Source organism: Antechinus flavipes, chromosome 5, assembly GCF_016432865.1.
Source record: "Antechinus flavipes isolate AdamAnt ecotype Samford, QLD, Australia chromosome 5, AdamAnt_v2, whole genome shotgun sequence".
NCBI classification, from domain to species: domain Eukaryota; kingdom Metazoa; phylum Chordata; class Mammalia; order Dasyuromorphia; family Dasyuridae; genus Antechinus; species Antechinus flavipes.
The window spans coordinates 121,285,713-121,305,499 of record NC_067402.1 but is presented as its reverse complement, the minus strand read 5'-3'; the positions used below and the strand labels follow the sequence as shown (position 1 = coordinate 121,305,499).

The 19,787-nt window shown below is 37.1% G+C and overlaps 1 protein-coding gene and 1 long non-coding RNA gene across 2 annotated transcripts; one reads left to right on the top strand and one right to left on the bottom strand.

Annotated features, from left to right (window-relative positions):
- Positions 1-6,723: 6,723 nt before the first annotated feature.
- On the bottom strand, positions 6,724-8,368 carry LOC127564622 (uncharacterized). The gene is made up of 2 exons (XR_007954320.1): positions 8,088-8,368; positions 6,724-7,519 (listed from the first exon to the last, which is right to left on the bottom strand). It is a non-coding gene; the product is annotated as an uncharacterized LOC127564622 (long non-coding RNA).
- Positions 8,369-8,495: 127 nt separating this feature from the next.
- On the top strand, positions 8,496-19,465 carry LMOD2 (leiomodin 2). Its single transcript, XM_052001318.1, has 3 exons — positions 8,496-8,859; positions 17,144-18,502; positions 19,053-19,465. Exons 1-3 carry the CDS (start codon positions 8,587-8,589, stop codon positions 19,077-19,079), a joined length of 1,659 nt encoding a protein of 552 aa, XP_051857278.1. The 5' UTR covers positions 8,496-8,586; the 3' UTR covers positions 19,080-19,465.
- The last annotated feature ends 322 nt before the right edge of the window (positions 19,466-19,787 follow it).

The window sequence follows — 19,787 nt, the reverse complement described above, 5'->3', positions numbered from 1 at the left end:
AATGTTATTCTATGTTTCTCTAAATTCTTCCTACTTGTTATTTTTTATTTAAAAAAAAAGTACTCTTCAATTACGTTTATAAACCATCATTTGTTCACCCATTCCTTAATTTTTAATCAGCTTTTAAAAACAGTGCTGTTGTGTAACACCTAAGAGGGAGGTTACCTGTCTCTGCCCCTCTGCCACGTGGAGCTCTGTGTTTTTGATTGTCCCCTGCTTACACAGAATCTCAAAGGCCCAAGAGAGCTGCAGGACAGAGGGTGCTTGTAGTTAAGTACCAACTCCATCTGAGATGGAGGTTCTCTAAACACATACTTGATGTCATGTAATGATGTGGTCAATCTGGTTGGCATATACTCAGGGTAATGTGGTGATGTGACATTCTACAGCTGCACATGCCCAGTGTGGTGTGGTGATGTAGTAGAGCTGGGGTATTTAAGGGAGACCCAGAGACAGAGGGCTCCCTTGGTCGGTGATCTCAGCCACAGAGAAGACTTCAGGCTCCAGACTCCAGAGGCCAGACTCCATCTTTGACCAGCCACTCAGTGGCTCTCCTGCCTCCTTCAACTTCACTCTTCAACTAAACCCAAAGCCTTGGGCTGATCCCAAGGCCCAGACATTACATTTGTGTACCCTTCCCCGGGCCCATGCTCTGTGGCCATCTCTGCCAGTGACAGGACCCTAAAAACAGTGACTTTTGGAAGTCACTGCTCATACATGCATTCATTGCATATTCCATCCTGTGAGAAGCTTTAATTTTTGGCTAAAGCCTAGATCTACTGAATGTATAAGCCACCAATCAACTGGGACCTAAACTGTATTATCCAAACTTCTTTGACCACTAGTAGAAGCTGAAGAAGCAGAAGAGGAAAAAGCAACTTTAAATTGTGCATTTCCTAGAATTTTCGGGTCCCCACCCAATACTATGTACTGTAGGAATTGTAGTACTTTAAGTGAGACTGTGGGGCACAGCCAGGTTTCAGATGTTTTGTGACACATACTTTAATTGTCGCTCAATATTATATTTTTAATATGTATGTATTCTTTAATTGATTTTAAACCAAGGCTAATTACTGCATATAGTTAAGAATGTTTTCTCTGTTCCTAGGGAGAGTCAACTCTATTATGCCAAAATCATGTAATTAAGCTTTCAGGAAACAGCAAATTCGGGGAAGAAGTGGAATGTGCTAGAAAGACTTGATACACGATTCTGAATGAGGGAAAAAAAATCCCATAATGATCCATACTTTCTAGTCAGGCCTGGTCCATAGAAAGAGGTGGAACTCAGAGAGATAGAAGGTCATCCCATCATCTTGGTATTTATGATTTCCTTCCAATAATCCTTTGGGGACAGAAATTTTGGATTGATTTGAAAAAGAATCCCCAATTGCCTCCATGAAAGGAAGGAAGAAAAGAAAGAGGGATGAAAGGAAGGAAAGGAGGAAAAAAAGGAGAAAGGAAAGAAGGAAGGAAGGAAGGAAGGAAGGAAGGAAGGAAGGAAGGAAGGAAGGAAGGAAGGAAGAAAAAGAAGGAAATTTTAATTTCTTTTCATGGACCTTATTTTCATTCATGGTACATTCTAATATAGTTAGTTATTTGGATCCATTTTTCCCCTAGAGTAGTTCAAAGTAATATTAAATGCAGGAATGAGTTTCTTATCCAGCATATTTTTGGAGATGTAAATCCAGTATTTTTATTTTCAGACAAAAATAAACTATCAGCCTAAGAGAATAATAGAACTGTTCCTAAGATTCTGTTGACACTTTTCCTTTCTAAGTCTCTGTAGGAAACTATAAACTACAGACTAATGAGAATACTAAGGTCCCTTGAGTTTTTGTTTTCAGTCCTTAAACAAAAATTCCTCCTATCTCCAAAATTCATAGAAGCCTTCAAACAAATTCTGGATTTAAGGAAAGGAAAATGTGTTAGGTCAGAGGGTAATGAATATATATATATATATATATATACATATATACATATATATATATATATGTATTTTTTTTTTTAAAGAAAAGTTCAGTGGAATCACTTAAGTCAACATAGAAAAAAGAAAACTGAAATAGTATTGTTTCCACCTACCCTTACCACTATGGACACAGGATGGCATGAGGACCATAAGGCTTGCCATATTATGCCAGAATGTCAAACCTAGGTTACCCTATGGAAAAATGGCCCCAAACTCCCATGTGATCAATTAAAACCAAAAAGGGAAGCTAATCAGGATCTATGGATTGACCCATTCCACATTTACTTAGTGTTAGACTTAGCTGAGGCTCTCTTAGATGTATGGGGTAGAAAGGATTTCCTCACACTCAGAATATCCAGCTGGCATTTTTAGTAGACTTTCTTGGTTACTAAGTCCTGCCTGATAGTGAAGGCTTGGTAAGAGGATGGTACTACTTGGGTGTTCTCAGATTTGGAGTTTGACCTTTCCCTGAAATCCCCCCAGAGTGTCTCGAGTAAGGCAGGAATCTGGACTTCCTTAGGAGTTGTACTAAAACATATCATTTTAAATGGGTAGGTATGTCAAGACTCTATCAAATTAGACTCATTCTCAATACCTAGAAAAAGTTTATGACTTGCTTTTTAAAAAATTGAGAAAGAAAAAAAAGATATATAGTTTAAAACTGAAACTAGGAAATTTAAATTTCTGTGAACCTAAATATATATAATCAATACATTTATGCAACTAAACCTTTTGAGTCCCACAAAAAAAACTTTGAGAGGATGTCTCCCCATTCTCTCTGTTAAACAGATTTTCTCCCAGCAATTCATGAGCTATTGTATTAAAAACAAAAGAATATATCTTTCAGGGACTCTTATGTTCTCTAACCTACCTTCATAAACTGTGGCATATAGGGTTTCATAACTGAATGTGAGGGTCACAAAATTATGAGTTATTATCAGTAAATGTTTCATTTTATGTACTTGGGTTCATGTAAAAATTTCTTGGGAGAAAAAGGGTCATGAGTAGAAAAAGTTTAAGAAGTTCTGCTCAATACCATGAGATCAAAGTCACATTAGAGGAGGGGGAGCAACCTAAGTAATTGCCCTTTCAGCAAGTAGGTGCCTCATGAAGCATGAGTGCAATGGATAAGGAAAGAAGTGTCTGATAAATTTAATTATAAAATTAAATAGTATAGTGCTTGGCATGTAATAAATGCTTAATACTTTTTAAAAATATACATATATAATATATTCCTTTATATAATACTTACTTTTACAAAGTGCTTTTAAAAATATGATATCTCCTTCCTCTTTTTTTGCCTGCTGAATTTCTACAAATTAAATGTTTTTTTCTTAAAAAGATATATTTTTATTGATGGCTTCTGTGGTATATCACATGAATGTACATCAAATGTACAATCAAATGAATGTACATCCACATTCATTTCCCAATATTTCTTCGCGCCTCCCCTGACTCACAAGCAATCCCTTGTGACACAAATTAAGAAAGAAAAAAATCAGTTTAACAAAACTAAACCTGACAGTATATGCAGTCTTCTCTATCCCCTACCATGAGAATGGTATTTTCTCAGCTCTTCTCCAGTTCCAAAACTGGTCATTTTTGTTACATAACATTCAATTTGTTTTATTGTTCTTTTCCTTTACATTACAATTATTTTGTCTATTATTTTCCTAGTTGTGCTCATTTTGTGCTATTAATTCACATGTCTTTCCATTCTTCCTTGAATTTTTCATATTCACATTTAGTGCTTCTTATGGTGCACTAATATTCTATTACATTCATGTAACACAATTTGTTTAGCCATCCCCAATTGTCAACTTATCCTATAAAGCTGATATCAAATACCATTTCCTTTATGAAGCCTTCCTTGATACCTGATATTAGTATAATCTTCAACTACGAACCTCACATAGAAATTTATTTTGCATTTCTTTAATATCTTTATGATAGAGTGTGAGGGTGAAGTTCTATTTATTATCCCACCCAATTAAAAGTAATTCTCTTTATTAGATATAAACATGTCTTGATTGAATCAATCAATATGAATTAGGGCACTGTATACCACATTCAATCAAAGTCATGTGAAACATTTTGTCAACCCTAAAACATCTGTATAAAAGGCAAACCAAAAAAAGATTCTAAGGGTAAGGATTCCAGAGAGGAAAGAACAGTTATAATAGAACTGAGATAAGAACTAGAAGCCCTGGGGTGACCAATCAAAGGAGAAATAGGAAGTAGAGCTGAGTTGTGTCAGAAAAGGAAGACTCTAAAGAGAACCTTTGGCTTTATAGGGTACCACAGAGTAGAAGACATGGGATGGTGTGCTATTCAAGTATTAGAGAAAGTTCCAAAGTTCTACACTTTTCCTACTTCCCCTTCTAGTACTTGTCTATTTACAGATACTAGAATATACTCTAGAAAACTAAGTAGATATAAATGTAAATGTAGATGTTTAGCACAATGCCTGGATAATAAAATAAATGTTTATTAAGTGACTGATTTTGGCAAAGGGTTAAATCTCTGCCTAAATGTTAGGAATTTTCCTGACTGTAGGCTTAAATCAATCATGATTGCATTCATAACTTTTTCTCTAAAATAAACTCCCTAAAGAGAATTGGAAATTGAGAGGATGCCCATCAATTGGGGAATGGCTGAATAAATTGTGGTAAGTGATTATGATGGAATAGAATTGTTCTAAAAAACATGATGAGCAATATGCTCTCAGAAAAACCTGGAAAGTCCTCCATGAGCTCTTGTAAAATGAAATGTATTGTGTAAAAATTAATAGCAATGTTGTAGGATGATCAATTGTGAATGACTTTGCCATTCTCAGCAATATAATGATCCAAGACTAATTTGAAGGACTTATGATAAAAAAAAAATGCTATCCATACTCTGAGAAAGAACTGATTATGTCTTAATACAGATTGAAGTTTACTTTTTAAAAAGGAAATTAGGATTAAGTGACTTGCCCAGAGTCACACAGCTAGTAAGCAGTAAATGCCTGAGGCTGGATTTATCTGCGGTACATTTTAGCTTTTTTTTGGCCATTCACAAATTATGTCACCTTTCAATGTTCCCAGAGAATTGTTTAAGAATATAGAATATAATTGATTGCAGTAGTAGAAATGAAAACACAGGTCCAAACCAAAAAAGCAAGAACATTAAAACATAAAAAACAAACAAAAAAAACAAACAAAAATCCATACACATGGTATAATACTAAATATTCTGATAATTGTATTATCAATTTATATAGAAAAAAAAATCAGTTGTGTTCTACAAGCAAAACACAGCAAACGAGGCAAACCTAGAAACCCCATAAAACATTGGTTTGGGGCAGTGGAGAGGGAAAGGGAATGAGAACTAATGAGGCCTCTAAATCATGGTTTTTTTATATCTTTTTCTAGTGTCCTAGTGGCAAATGGTTGCCAGCCTAGTAAAATTGAGTGATCCCTTCTCAGATGAATATTTTTAAATATGCAAAATGAAATAAATAAGACTGCAAAAAATCAATTATACTAAAATACATGGAATTTTTTTTTAAGTTAACAAAATTCAATTTAAGACATTTTATAAATGGTCATTAAAAAAAATCTTTGAAATAAGTCAATTTTGGAACATCTGAAAATTTTTATCTAATTCAGTCATTCAGTCTCCATAAAAGATTGAAGAGTCCTGCTGTTGTTAAAGGCATGGTAGTTTGAGAGATCTTTTGGGAATTGAGTAACTTTCACACTGACTTTGCTAAGTAAATATGGTAACATAATATGTAGTAGGAGAAGAGTCATATCAAAAGCCACACAGGTTGAGAAATAGTAGGCAAGTAGTAAAAAATTAGAGGTCAAAGAAGCATAAAACCATAAATATAAATATCATTCCTCAAATCAAAGGATTATAAATTTAACTTTTTAACTGTTCCCAAACTACAAGTAGAGAATCTGCATGTTCCTTTTAACTATAAATCAGGTTAATTTCCCAATGAAAGAGAAATGTTCTGTGAAAGATAATTTAACTACAAATAATTTCAATCCTTCTGTTTTCTATTAATTTTTTTTTTACAACTTTTGTGAAATATCATTATTTCTAATTTTTGTTCATGTAACAAACTTCATGGAAATTTAATAAAAATTACACAATACATATGTACCTGAAAACTTGTACTAGCTGCCATCTTGTATCAGGATGATGAACTACACAGGGGTTTCTTAGACATTTTCCATCCACAACCTTTTTTCACCTGAGAAATTTTTACATGACTCCGGTTATATGTGTATACAAAATAGATAAACAAATCAAACATTTACCGATAATAAATCATAATTTCAGGACCTCCCCCCCACATTCATTTATAAGACCTCATATAACCAGTTTTAGAAGTTGGAGACTTGATTACAAATCTGGCTTCAAGCATATTTTTTAATGCCTAAAATACAAACAAAACTTAGTTTAAAAAGGCCAAGGTTTCCTACTGCATCCAGGTCTATCTGACCTATATTTGGCCACTGGACCCTGATGTCTCTGGAGGGGAAAGTGAGGCAGGTGACTTGGCACAGCGCTGCCTCACTTAAAACCGATTTACTTGAATGTCATGACGTCACCTCCTTGACGTCATGATGTCACCTCCTTGACGTCATGGTCCTCTTACAGGAGGAAGAACAAAAGAACTTTCCAAAATTATAAAATAAACAAAGTAAGTGGCTAAAGTGAGGCAAACAAGGCTCGCATGGAGTCATTCATCTAAAACTAGTAGATTTCTAGTAGAGATCTCCTTTATTTGTGACGTCAATTGGGAACTCAAGGGAAACTCGTTATAAGGATGTTGTAAGCATGGCTGAAGCCGGAGGTTCAGGTTCACTTGCTAGGTATTCCTGAATCACTGAAAATTGAACAAGAGAAGAGATTTATTTTGCTTTAATACTGCAAGGTCCCAGAGCAAGGATGAGAAGGCACTTATCTTGCGTCCACGCAGTCCCTCTCGCCTTTCACCCGGAACATGGCTGCCCACGGCTGCCCAGCCAGGCGTCAAGGTGCATCCACCAAGTTGTCGAGCCGGGGGGAGGGGGCCCTACCTTTCTAGGCTTTCTATTGGCTCCTGGGCCGGAAGTGCGTCAGAGAAGCTGAAGCCAATCAGATTTTGCGGAAAGAACTTTCACGTGACCTGAGAACAAGCTGGGGTGGTTGGAAGTTGTTGGAGGGGGTGGGGTTAAGTTTAGTGAGAAGGTTGTTGGGGTGAAAAGTTGTGTCAGAAAACTGCAATCCTACCACAAAAGTATAAAAAAAAAAGCGATTTAGCGCTACTTTAACATGGACTAATTCAACTACTTTGGAATGCTTCTCATCGCAGCATTGCATTTCAAGCTTTTGGGGATTCCACCCAAACATCATACTCCCAGGTCATACAAGATCAGGCGGGGAGTCAGGAAAACTTACCCGGTCTCTGACGCGTGGCCATGAGCAGATTACTTAACCTTGCAGGGCCCCCAACAACTTTCTCAGATTTTAAATCTGATGGAGGAAGACTCCGTACCAGGAGTTCCTTACACAGATCTGGACAAAAATATTAAATTTTCTTTGTAATTTTCACAGCAGAAAGGAGTCCTCATTCTTTTCAATATGTATAAAGTCACTTAGAGGAGAGGCAGATATATGCCATGAATAAGGAACTGGAGTTGAGGAGACCTGGGTTTACGAACTATATTTTACCCATACTCGTTGTATAACACCGGACAAATCACTTAACCTCTCAAAGCCCTAGGCAATTCTCTAAAATTTTAAATTGCCCTTTAAGTGCCGATCCACTTTGGCGAAGGGAATTTCCTCTCTGGGAATTTTCTAATTTTTTAAAATCACGGATCTGGAAGAACGGTTCCCCTCAGTCCTTCTGGCATTATAAAGTCACTTTGAAATGAACATTGTAATTTTAGTAATAGCCATGCTTTGGAATTTTGTTGAAGAAATGCTCTTAATTAGAAGTCCCTTAAGGAGAACCTAGATTGAAAACACATCAAACTGTCCAGTGAAACTGATATCAAAACTGTCAGTGAAAACAGAGGGGACCTAGAACGGCTCTCCCGAGATTATTGTGAACAAAGGAAGGTCATTTTCACACACACACCTTTAAGACGACATTTAAAAAGCCTTTCCTGTTGTGAAAAATTTCCTGTGTGTAAAAATTTCTTCCTCACAATTGAGAACAAAGTCAGAACTCCGTTCCCCTTCTCTTAATATGTATTTTCTCATTCTGTTCGATAGATGAGTAAGTATAGTGTCTTTACTAGTAGACTGAGTTAAATATGGCATTGGTCATTATGTCAATAATCCCCCAACACACCCGGGTTTCAAGACTTCCAACCACCACTGATGAGACATTCTTTGTGTTCAAATGTCTGGCTGACGTCTGATGCTTAAAACAGCCTATGCTTTCACCCCTCTCTGCATTGTCATAACCCTGTATCACTACTCTTAAAAGGATATCGCAACCACTCAGAACCAGTTGCTGACCAAAGAAGCCAGACAGCCTGCCTGCCAGCCTGCCGGCCCGGGTCCCTGCCTGTTTCTGGCTTCTTGTATGCCCGATTCTTCCACCTTTCTATTGATCTGACAAACCAGGGACCATGTCTACCTTTGGCTACAGAAGAGAACTGAGCAAATATGAATCCATCGACGAGGATGAGCTCCTGGCTTCACTCACAGCTGAGGAGCTCAAAGAGCTAGAGAGGGAGCTGGAAGATATTGAGCCCAATAGGAACCTACCAGTGGGACTAAGGCAAAAGAGCCTGACCGAAAAAACCCCTACTGGGACGTTCAGCAGAGAGGCACTGATGGCCTACTGGGAGAAAGAGACCAAAAAGCTTCTGGAGAAAGAGAGGCTAGGGGAGTGTGATAAGGTAGGAGCTCACAGCATGCACTCTCCACTATACTTTTTTTTTTTTCTCCTCAGACTCTTCCATTTATATCAATTCTTTCCTTGTCACCTTATGTTTCTCAGAGACTGGAAAATCTTTTAGATTGAAACAAGGATGTAATATGCTCAGTTCCTGGAAGAATCAAGACAGGGATTCTGTTCCTTATATTAAAAAAGCTAGCTTGAGTTGGAAAAAGTACTATTCAACTAAATCATGCTAAGATTTTTTTTTTAATATTCTAGCCATAGAATTATAAGCCCATAAATTATTCACATCAGAAAATGCCTCTTTATGAGTCTGGTTAATTGAATAGCTTCTTCAGATGAAGAGATAATAATGGTAGTCATATGGCAATTTTTTTTTTCTCAGACATTGCCTGAGAACCCAGAAATATGTTCATTATTTACAAGGCAAAGGACTGAGGATAGTTCTGACCAGTATACTTGAATTTCAAGGTGGTAAAACAGGCCTTTACAAGCAAGATCAGAGGGACATGTTCATGGGAAAATAGGAGGGGCAATAACTACAGGGAACATATAGAAATGACTCTTGAATATGTAGACAAGCATAGGTTAGGCAGTGAGCTGTATTGGAAAGGGTGTCTTGGTTTTTGTCCTGAGCCTGTTTAACCAACTGTCAGATCTTGGGAAAGTCATTTAATGAAGTTTATCGACATTTCAATGTCCTCACTTGGAAGATGAAAGGGCTAGCTAGGCAAGGTAATCCCCAATGCTATCCCACTCTATGTTTCCTACGGGAAAAGAGCTCAGTCAGAGTGATATAAAAACCAAATGACTTGGAGCCAACAGTCAGCCCGCCAGTGTACTAATAGAGTGACTGTTAGATAATATCCACATTCGGGTGTACTGAATAAATGAGAAGATATGTACAAGGCACATCTGTTGCAATACATCAAGAGGCTGTTGAGAATTCAACCATGGCAGTACTGGCTTAGCCTAAGGCCCTTCTGGCTACTGCCAGGGTAGGGGTGAGGCTGGCTTGCTCTGCTCTAAGACCACTCCCAGAACTTCAGCATGCAAATAAATAGCCAAAGAATGTAAACTCCTTAGGAAGAGACTGGAAAGAACAGGCAAGTACTAGGGCTGTCTTTACTGACATATAGCTGATTGCCATCATGGTTTTGGTGGAGCCAGTGGCTTTTAGAGCATCTGCTTCATGTAGTACAGAGAGCATAAGGCCTGGAGTTCAAAGATCTGAGTTCAAATTCAGCCTCAGAAATTAGTAGCTATGTGACCCTGGGCAAGACACAACCCCTATTTGCCTCAGTTTCTCATCTATAAAAATAATAATAATAATAATAGACACATTGGGAAAGGAAATGGCAAATCACTCCAATATCTTTGCCAAGAAAACTCCATGGGCAAATAAATGTTTATGGGTCATGTAGAGTTGGTCACACTAAACAACAGTAACAAGGGGGCTTTAGCTTAACTGGGCAGCAGTGTGCTCATGAGACTACCACAGTCACAGCTTTGATCCCTGTCTGAGCCTGTGTGCTCTACTCCAATTGCTTTTCAAACTCTAGCCAGCTGATTCCTTGGCCCAAGAGGGCTAGAGAAGTGGGTGTGTGTATGCAAATTCATCCCTAACACCAGAAAAAAAAAAAAACCCTCAAATTTAATAGTCAAAGGACTATTGCTATGTCTGTCATCACATGTGAAAAAACAGCCAAAGTGCTGGGAGGGAAGAGGAGATGGTGACCTTAGTTATCAGACTAGTATGTTCTTTGAAGCATTAGGAATTAACAGATCTGGAGAGGAAAGTCCTTTGGTAGCTGTATCAAGAGTGACAGGCAACAATAGCTGGTCAGTCTCTAAGTATAGTACATCACACTTACTTAGGGACAGTTACAGAGTGCATTGACCCTACTGACTGAGGATACCCTGACATGAAACTGAATTAACTCTTTAGGACAAAGACAGACAACCTATGGCACTAGTAGTCTGCCAGACTATATATTTCTGTATACCAGAAATGGTATACACAGGCTGGGTACCAGGCTGGGTACTAGTGGAAAAAGACAAAGTTTTGCTGTGTAGTCTTACTTTCTGTGATCTGTAGCTCCTTTCCATTTTCCTAGTATCTTCCTTCTCTTGGGTTGCCCCTTTCTTAGTCCTATCCTTTATCAGTCCTGTTCTAAATTGATTGTCAACCCCTCTGTGCAAAGAGGGCCTAGTTATAACTGAAGTCAGTTTTGAATAGAACAATTATAACTTAAGGATTTTTAAAGGTCTTCACCTTCAGAGTCCAAAGAAACAAAGCTATAATGATGAAACAAGAAGTAGTTGAGTTGATATTGAGGATGTGAAAAAGAGGAAACCTACTAATAGAAGCTAGAAGCAACCCTATCCCCAGACCATCACTAGTATGAAATATCTCCTTATATGTATAATCTATAAACATTCTTTGACATACATAACAATATGAGAAAAAGAAATCCAAAAATAAATATCTCAACTAGGACACTATGCCAAATCATTTCCCCAGTAAGTCACAGAGGAAAGGAGAACTAAAAAGGATAGCGAATGGTAATAGAGGGATTTGGAAGGTGGAGACAGTACATCTATGGGATTTGGGGACAGATGGAAGAACAGGCAATAATAAAAAAGAATACATCCACATAGAAAAACAATGTCTATTACTGTCATGTGGGACATGGAAAGTAATTGTTGAAGTGATTGAAGATATAATCATTATAGCAAAGGAGAGTAATTTAGGAATATCAAATATATTTGAGATAAAAGACTTTTGCAAACAAGAATGAAGTTAAGATTTGGTATATTCAAAGTCCTCTCATAGTTGATTCACCTAATTCAATTCAACAATTTAACTGGCATCAGTTATACCTAGTCTCTTCAGTGTTGGCACGAAGAGTAGTGAAAAGTGAAGATGAGACCTGGGCCATTCCTCAAGAAACTTATAGTTTAGGATGGATGAGAGAATATTCACAGAGATAACAATTAGAGATAATATTTCCAGGTGAATATATTAAAGAAGTGCAAAAACAAAAAATATGAACTCGGGAGGAAAAATAGATACCATTTTAGAGAGTGTGATAAGAATATTGCTAACTGTTATATAAAGAATTAAGTATTATCCTCATTTTCAAATGAGAAAAATGAGTCATAGACAAAGTGTCTTGCCCTCAGTCACCTACCTAAGTCCTGGGCCAGGGCGCAAACCTGCTATTCAATTCTGAATACAGTGCTCTTTCCATTACACCATACTGCCACTATAAAGCTTCCAAAGGAGATAGATATTAAGTTGGGCTTTCAAAACTGGGTAGGAATTCAGCAGTTGAGGAGGGGCAGGCAGGACATTCCAGGCATAGAGAACAGCTTGAACTTGATACCATTTAAATAGCTCGGGGCTATCAGACATAGTGACTTATTCTGCCATTTTTCTTCTATGTTCTCTACTGTTCCCAGCCTTTTGTCAGCCCTTGACAAGTACTAAGTAACAGTCATCTCCCTTAAATGATCTTCAACTCTGCTGAATAATGAGCTACAAAATGATTCAGTATAAAAGTTAACTGCATTATTTTTTTTCTTGTATGATTATCCAGGTTTTAATTTATTCTCATCATTAAGGCTACTCTTATTCTGTTATTTCTCTTGGAAGTGTTTGTTTATATAGGGCAAATTCTGTTTACCTTTAGTTCTCACTGCCCAGGACATTACTGCTTAAAATGGATGCAGACAGATTCTTTCCCTGCCCCTGCCCCTTGTTAGTGATACTCTCAAGCATAGCATCTTTGCCTCCTATCAGCCATGAACAAACTGGAGCCAAGGTAGTGAGGAAATTAGTTGTTAGCATATATATTATATGTCTGGTCCAATTTAGATGAAGTTTAAAAATGTGTGTGTGTGTGTGTGTGTGTGTGTGTGTGTGTATCTTAATAGGTCAACTGACAAATATACATATAGGGCATTAATTATATTTTTTCTAGGAAAATGCATTCTTATACTAATCTTAAGACAAGCCTGACATCTATTCTTGGTCATTTCTGCACGTACCTAAGACCAGTATTGTCAATAGATTAGCTTATTAAATGGCATCTTGTAGAAGATTTTAAGTGAGGACAGCCAAAATGAAGCTGAGAAATGGGTGCAGAATTCCAAATGTCCTTTACTAGCTCATCTATATCTTGGTTTCTGCTACTCTTAAAATTGCTGCCCTCACAATAGCCCCACTTTCACCTGGAATTCTCATTTCTAACTCTGCCCTACCTGAAGCCTATACTATAACTTAGTACATGTCAAACTATGGGCCAAGTGATAGAACTATGGTGAAGATCACAGTGTTTTAACGTTCCCCACACTCCAATCCAATCCTTGCCATAGAAATCAAATCAACAGTAGTTGCACAAAGTTAACAAATCATTGGCTCCACCAGTATAGAATCACAGAATCATGGGAGTTAAGATAAGAAGGGACCTTTGAGAACATTTAGGCCAATTTCTTCTTTTAGGAATTGAAAGAATTGACTCAGTGTCCTCTCCACTTGAATAAATGATAGAAAGATTTATTAAGTACTTACTATTTCACAGTCCTGTGATAAGTAATTTGTGTAAAAATAAAAAAATAAGTCAAGCCATGCTCTCGATGAGGATGCATCCAAATGGAGAGACAATACAAAGTTTCAGCTACAAGTCTCATAGTCCTTAATAAGGGCCAGTGATCCTTTAGAGTATAACAGCAAAGCAGATGGCAAGTTCTCTTTTTTAAAGTCATTTCTACTAATAAAATCATATCAATTCCTAATGTTGAACTATTTGACAGAACTGGAAAATACCTTAGAGATTACCTAATCTACTCCCTTATTTTAGAAGGGGGAAAAATTAACTTGTAAAAGACAAAGCCAGAATGAAAACCCCAATCCCAGTGTCCAACCTCCTAGGACTATATTTATATATGTGTGTACACACACACATCCATATATACATGGATATATGTATTATATGTACATATATGAGTATACATAGTATGAGTAGATATTTATGTACACATACATATAAACATATATTGTATCATTTCCCTTAAGTAAATTTTAAAATGTTTTTCTTGTTTAGTTCTCTTTTTTACTGATTTGTTTTCTATTTGTTAATAAAATATTCCAATGAATCTATGCTCTAATCAATACAGATATTCTCTTCAATGACACAGATTGCCACCTAGCCACATCTGATTTTCCTGTCTGATTTGTATCCCCATTCTCCCATAAGTTAACCATAGGGAGTCTCCCCAACATGTGAGGGTGTTGCATTGCCATGACTTCCTAAAGATGCTAATGAAACAATCTAGATTGTCCATGTGTTATCACTGGTTCTTGCCACATCACAACCCATCTTTTCCCATCATGCATGTCTTTATGCTCCTTGTACCTAAGCTTCATTTGTAATGTATTGCATATGTCCATGCCCCTCTATGTTGCTTTCCATTACTCTTTGCTGATCCTCAACTTCAATACTTTGGAGATCAGTATTTTATGACTCATATTATAAGACTGCTAAAAAAAATATTGCTGTTAAATGCATGGTACCTTTGTTACTCTAGTAGTTACCATAATTAAATGATGGTTAAAATAAAAATTTATTATTTTCCAAGTGACCAAGATGAATCTTCAGCAATATCTTTGACTATATGACAGCTGGATGTCATCTTTCTCCAATTTATCTTGAATGTTGTCAATCTTGCAAGATTTATTCTTGCATCCACCATGCTTGTATAGATTTTTCTATATTGTTTTTGGCCTGAATTTCAATCTTTCTTGGACAATGGTATTACTTGTGTCCCTAACAATAACCTGGGACCCCAGTAGAGTAGCCATCAAAATATCTACCAACTACAATCTCTGATAGGACTGGGAGTATGCTTTCTTCTTCTTTCTATATTGTAGTCTAGTGCTTTGCACATTATACTTAATCAGTGAATATTTGTTAATGAATCCTCTCTTGATAACAGAAAGTTATCCACCTTTTGTGCTTTATTCTATATCTGTATCTTGAATGTTATAGCCAATAAAATCTCTTTAATAACCCATCCCTTTTTATTCTAATCTAATGCTTGGCACAAAGAAGGTGCTTAATTAATGTTTATAAAATTGAATTGGATAGAATATCAGTCAAACTTATTTCCCTCATTGTTAATGCCTAAAGTTTTTCTCAAAAGATAAAAAGTAGTTGAGACTTGCATCCACAGGCAGAGAGGTGGTAATAATGCACCATTCTTTGGGACAAAGCTCTGCCATTCTATTGTTATAGAAGCCTTGTTGTGCAAGAACTGTACCTGCTGCTCAGATAAGGGCAGGAAAGGTAATTCCTTTATGATTGTGAATACAATAAACCTTAAATCAGGAGAGTGTTCCCAGGAAAACATCTGACCTCATTTTAAAGAATCCAGAATGAGGACATTTTTAGAGAAAAATTTAGGGAAAATTTTGGCAGATTTAAAATTTATTCCTGCTCATTTCCCTATAAAGAATTTAAGGTTTTTGAGCATAATAACTGAAAACTTTTACCAATTTGAAAAGATGGTAGAATTCTATGTTTGGAAACAAAAAGACCTTTGTTAAATCATCTCTCTGACACATGCTAGGAGCAAGTCTCTTGGAAAAGAATGGAGAAAACATGTATCCTTACTGTGAGCCTTGCCATTGTGTTAAGAGCTTCACACAGGCTATCTCTTTTGATCCTCACAACAACCCTGCAAGATAGGTGCTGTTATTATCTCCATTTTTTACAGTTGAGAAAATTAAGGCATGCAGAGTTTAAGTGACTTGCTCAAGGTCACATAGCTACTAAGTATCTGAAGCTGGATTTGAATTCAAATTTTTCTTATTACTAGCCCAGCATTTTCTCCACTGTGCAACTTTGTTGCCTCTATACTTAATCCCCTAATGTCTCAAGCAAAGTTCTAAAATCACATATAGGATGTCCCAAGTCTTAGTACAATTTTAAGTTTAAATTTAAATTTTGGAAGTATAAAACTGAACTAGGACTTTGGAGAAATCTCTGTACTTCTTGAATCTGTGCTCTTGTTTGTTTCTTTGTTAATCAGCTGTTCCACATGTTGATGAAATCATAGGTCTGGATTAAAACAAAAAAATTGCGAAAGAAAACCTCAGCATACTTTTGGATTTGAGAATTTATTTTGTCAAATATCTCCAACTTTCTGAAAATCTTTTTTTCTATGATTTCCATATAGACTAATGAGAAGGAAATGCATTAGTCCTGAGTACCTGGTTTTTATAAAAGACATTTGAGGTAATATATTTACATACACATATAACACATGTATATGTACACACATACATATACATATGTTAACATGAAAGGTGATTTTGCCCCAAGGACTGAGAAAAATAGAAAACAAATCACTTTTTTGAGATCATGAGTAATATTTTCATCTCTCAAAGTATTAATCACTATTCCAGTGATATAATACGATGAAAAAATATAGCATGGTGAGCAAGATATTGGAACAAGAATTACATGGTATTCATCACTTTTGAGCAAGTTACTATAGCCCTCAGTTTTCTAATGTCCTATGTGAAAGTTCTTTGAAAGCCATAAAATACTATATAAATGAAGTACATTTTTATTATGAGCAATATTTTTGTTAAATAAGTCCTTTATATTGATTTTCAGATAAAATGCCTTGGTGATCAAAATCAAGTCTAGTTTGTTTTCCAAACAAACAAATTAATCGCTCCCTATTCTAGTGGAGTAAAAGCAACATAATATCCTTGCTACCTTTTTACATCTCATTTAAACTGATATGGGAAAGAGAATGTTCATATTTTGATCTCAAAAACCTCTCCAAAATTTTATCTGCAGATCTTAAAACTCAGTCTTGCTACCACATCCTTTACATTATCAATATCCATTTCTTTTCTTTTCTTTTCTTTTCTCTTTCTTGACTTGTTTGCTTGTTTTGGAGAGGATCGAAAGTGCCAGTTTTTAAAGAATGATTCAATCTGGTATATTGTAAATGAGTCAGGAGATAAGAGTCTGAGAAATGGGTTCTTGGTCAAACCTCGAGAAAAGCCTATACATTGGATGTATCAGCACCAAAATCTTGGCCATAATCCGTTTAAATGGTTAGTTACATTATTCAAGGCCTTCATGATTGTCTTCTTATGTTATCACTATCAACTGAATTCTGAGCATTTCTGAGCTGTGGACAATATGAAAAATAAAATTAATAGCTATCGCTTAATCCTGATCCCTGCCTTCCTTCTTTAGGGTACAGAAGAAGACAAAGAAAGCGAGGAAGAACTGATCTTTACGGAGAGCAATAGTGAAGTGTCTGAAGAGGTTTATACTGAAGAGGAAGAGGAGGAGGAAGAGGAAGAAGAAGAAGAAGAAGAAAGTGATGAAGAAGAGGAAGCAGAAAGGAAGCCTGAGGTCCCGGAGGCCCGTCAGGGAACTCCGAATTGCGTACAGGGCCGTTCCGATAGCCCTAAGCCAAAGACATTTAAAAGTCAAATAGAAAACATAAATCTAACGAACGGCCACAGTGGCAGAAACACGGAGTCTCCTACTGCCATCCACCCTTGCGGCAATCCTACCGTTATCGAGGACACTTTGGAGAGGGTGAAGAACAACGACCCGGACACCACCGAGATCAACCTGAACAACATCGAGAACATCACGACGCCGAATCTGACCCGCTTGGCCGAAGCGCTCAGGGACAACACGGCCGTGAAAACCTTAAGCCTGGCCAATACGCGCGCCGACGACGCAGCCGCCATCGCCATCGCCGAGATGCTGAAGGTCAACCAGCACATCACCAGCGTCAACATCGAGTCCAACTTCATCACCGGGAAGGGGATCCTGGCCATCATGCGGGCGCTCCAGCACAACACGGTTCTGACGGAGCTGCGCTTCCACAACCAGAGACACATCATGGGCAGTCAGGTGGAAATGGAGATCGTCAAGCTGCTGAAGGAGAACACCACGCTGGTGAGGCTGGGCTATCACTTTGAACTTGCTGGACCAAGAATGAGCATGACGAGCATTCTGACGAGAAATATGGACAAACAGAGGCAGAAACGGATGCAGGAGCAAAAGCAACAAGAGGGCTATGACGGAGGAAGCAACTTCAGAGCCAAAGTCTGGCAGAGGGGAACTCCCGGCTCTTCTCCTTATGCGTCCCCAAGACATTCTCCTTGGTCATCTCCAAAACTACCTAAGAAAGTCCAGTCAGTGAGAAGTCGACCTGCATCTCCCGCGGCCCCATCTCCTCCTCCTCCTCCCCCACCGCCACCTCCTCCTCCTCCTCCTCACGTGTCACTACTACCTCCTCCCCCACCACCGCCCCCACCTCCTCTGCCAGAGAAAAAGCTAATAACCCGAAATATTGCAGAAGTCATCAAACAACAGGAGAATGCCCAAAGAGCACTGCAAAATGGACAGAAAAAGAAAAAAGGGAAAAAGTTAAAGAAACAACCCAACAATATATTGAAAGAGATAAAAAATTCATTAAGGTCAGTTCAGGAAAAGAAAGCAGAAGAAAGTTCCCGACCCTCCACTCCGCAGAGATCAGCTCATGACAACCTCATGGATGAGATTCGGGGAAGCAGTATAAGACAGTTAAGGCGGGTAAGTAACCTGAGAGTCGGCATTGGGGCACAAAATTAGCAGATGAGTTGTACTCAATTGCATGATGGTACCAAAGTCACTTCGCAAAATACTTTTTAATATTCTAAATATTTTAGTATGCAAAAACAAATATACCAGCTGGATATACTAAGAACACAGGACATCACTGAGCACATTTCCAATTGGGAAATGTGCCTATTGCTTGTTCACTCTGAGAGCTCTAATTTTCCCCCAAAACCACTGTTTTAAGAAAATCCATTATGTAAAAATGCTTACTTTCTAAATAGATAAATCAAAGTAATAATTAGCCTTTTGAAATAATTCTTTCTTTCACAAAAATAATCCTTTCAAAAATCAGTGTTGTAAATTATATGATTCAGTGTCCAAAAAAAGCTGAAATAGCCCACAATTTTTCAGTAGTATCATTATTCTAGACAGGGAGGTTTGTTTGTACGTTGATCAGAGAATACCCATACATCTTTACATTAAATGATAGCCTTTTATTAGGAGTATGCTGTTTTAATGAGAACAACAATCCCCTGTTTTGTAGGTGGAAGTACCAGAGGCTCTTCGATAGAATAAGAAATAGAGAAGAATCCAAGCATCACTTCACAAAGAGGATGCCGAATTGTTCAATGGTATTCAATAGACTGAATTGTGCAGTGTTTCCCAAATACACTCGTCAATTTGAAACATCCTTTTCCACCCTAAATAACAGCACCAAAATATCATCCCAAATAGAGTTTTAAGAAATAGGCATCATTCTGTTGTAAATATGAAAATAAATAAATGTCTTTTTTTATTTAATGATATTTTTATTGGCAAGTAGCAATTTATTTAAAAATTATCTTAAGTATTTACTTGTAAATCTCTGGATATGTTAATTGTCCTTAACTGCACTAGATTCTCAGCCTGTGTTGAGGTTTTAGGACCTTTTCCCTTAATAAAATTAGTTTAAAGTTTTGGGTTTTTTTTTTTCTTTTTAAAATCAAGATAGTCTTTGTCATGGTTTTCTATGAATTACGCAAAGATTTTTCAGATGAATATAATACTGTTGACCATTAAAAAGATTTCATTTTTACCTAAACAAGGGCTTGGATCCTGGCATATCATTAACACCTTCCTTTTTCCCCTATATTGTCTCAAGGCCTCTGCAAGGTTTTCAGTCCTTTCACTAATGTTTCTTTTGCATTGGGGCTGAAACTTAGATATCTTTGATAACAAAGCTAGTGTCAGGAAAGGGCAGGGGGTTTCTGGTGCCTCTTTCTGCATCAGGGTTTTATTT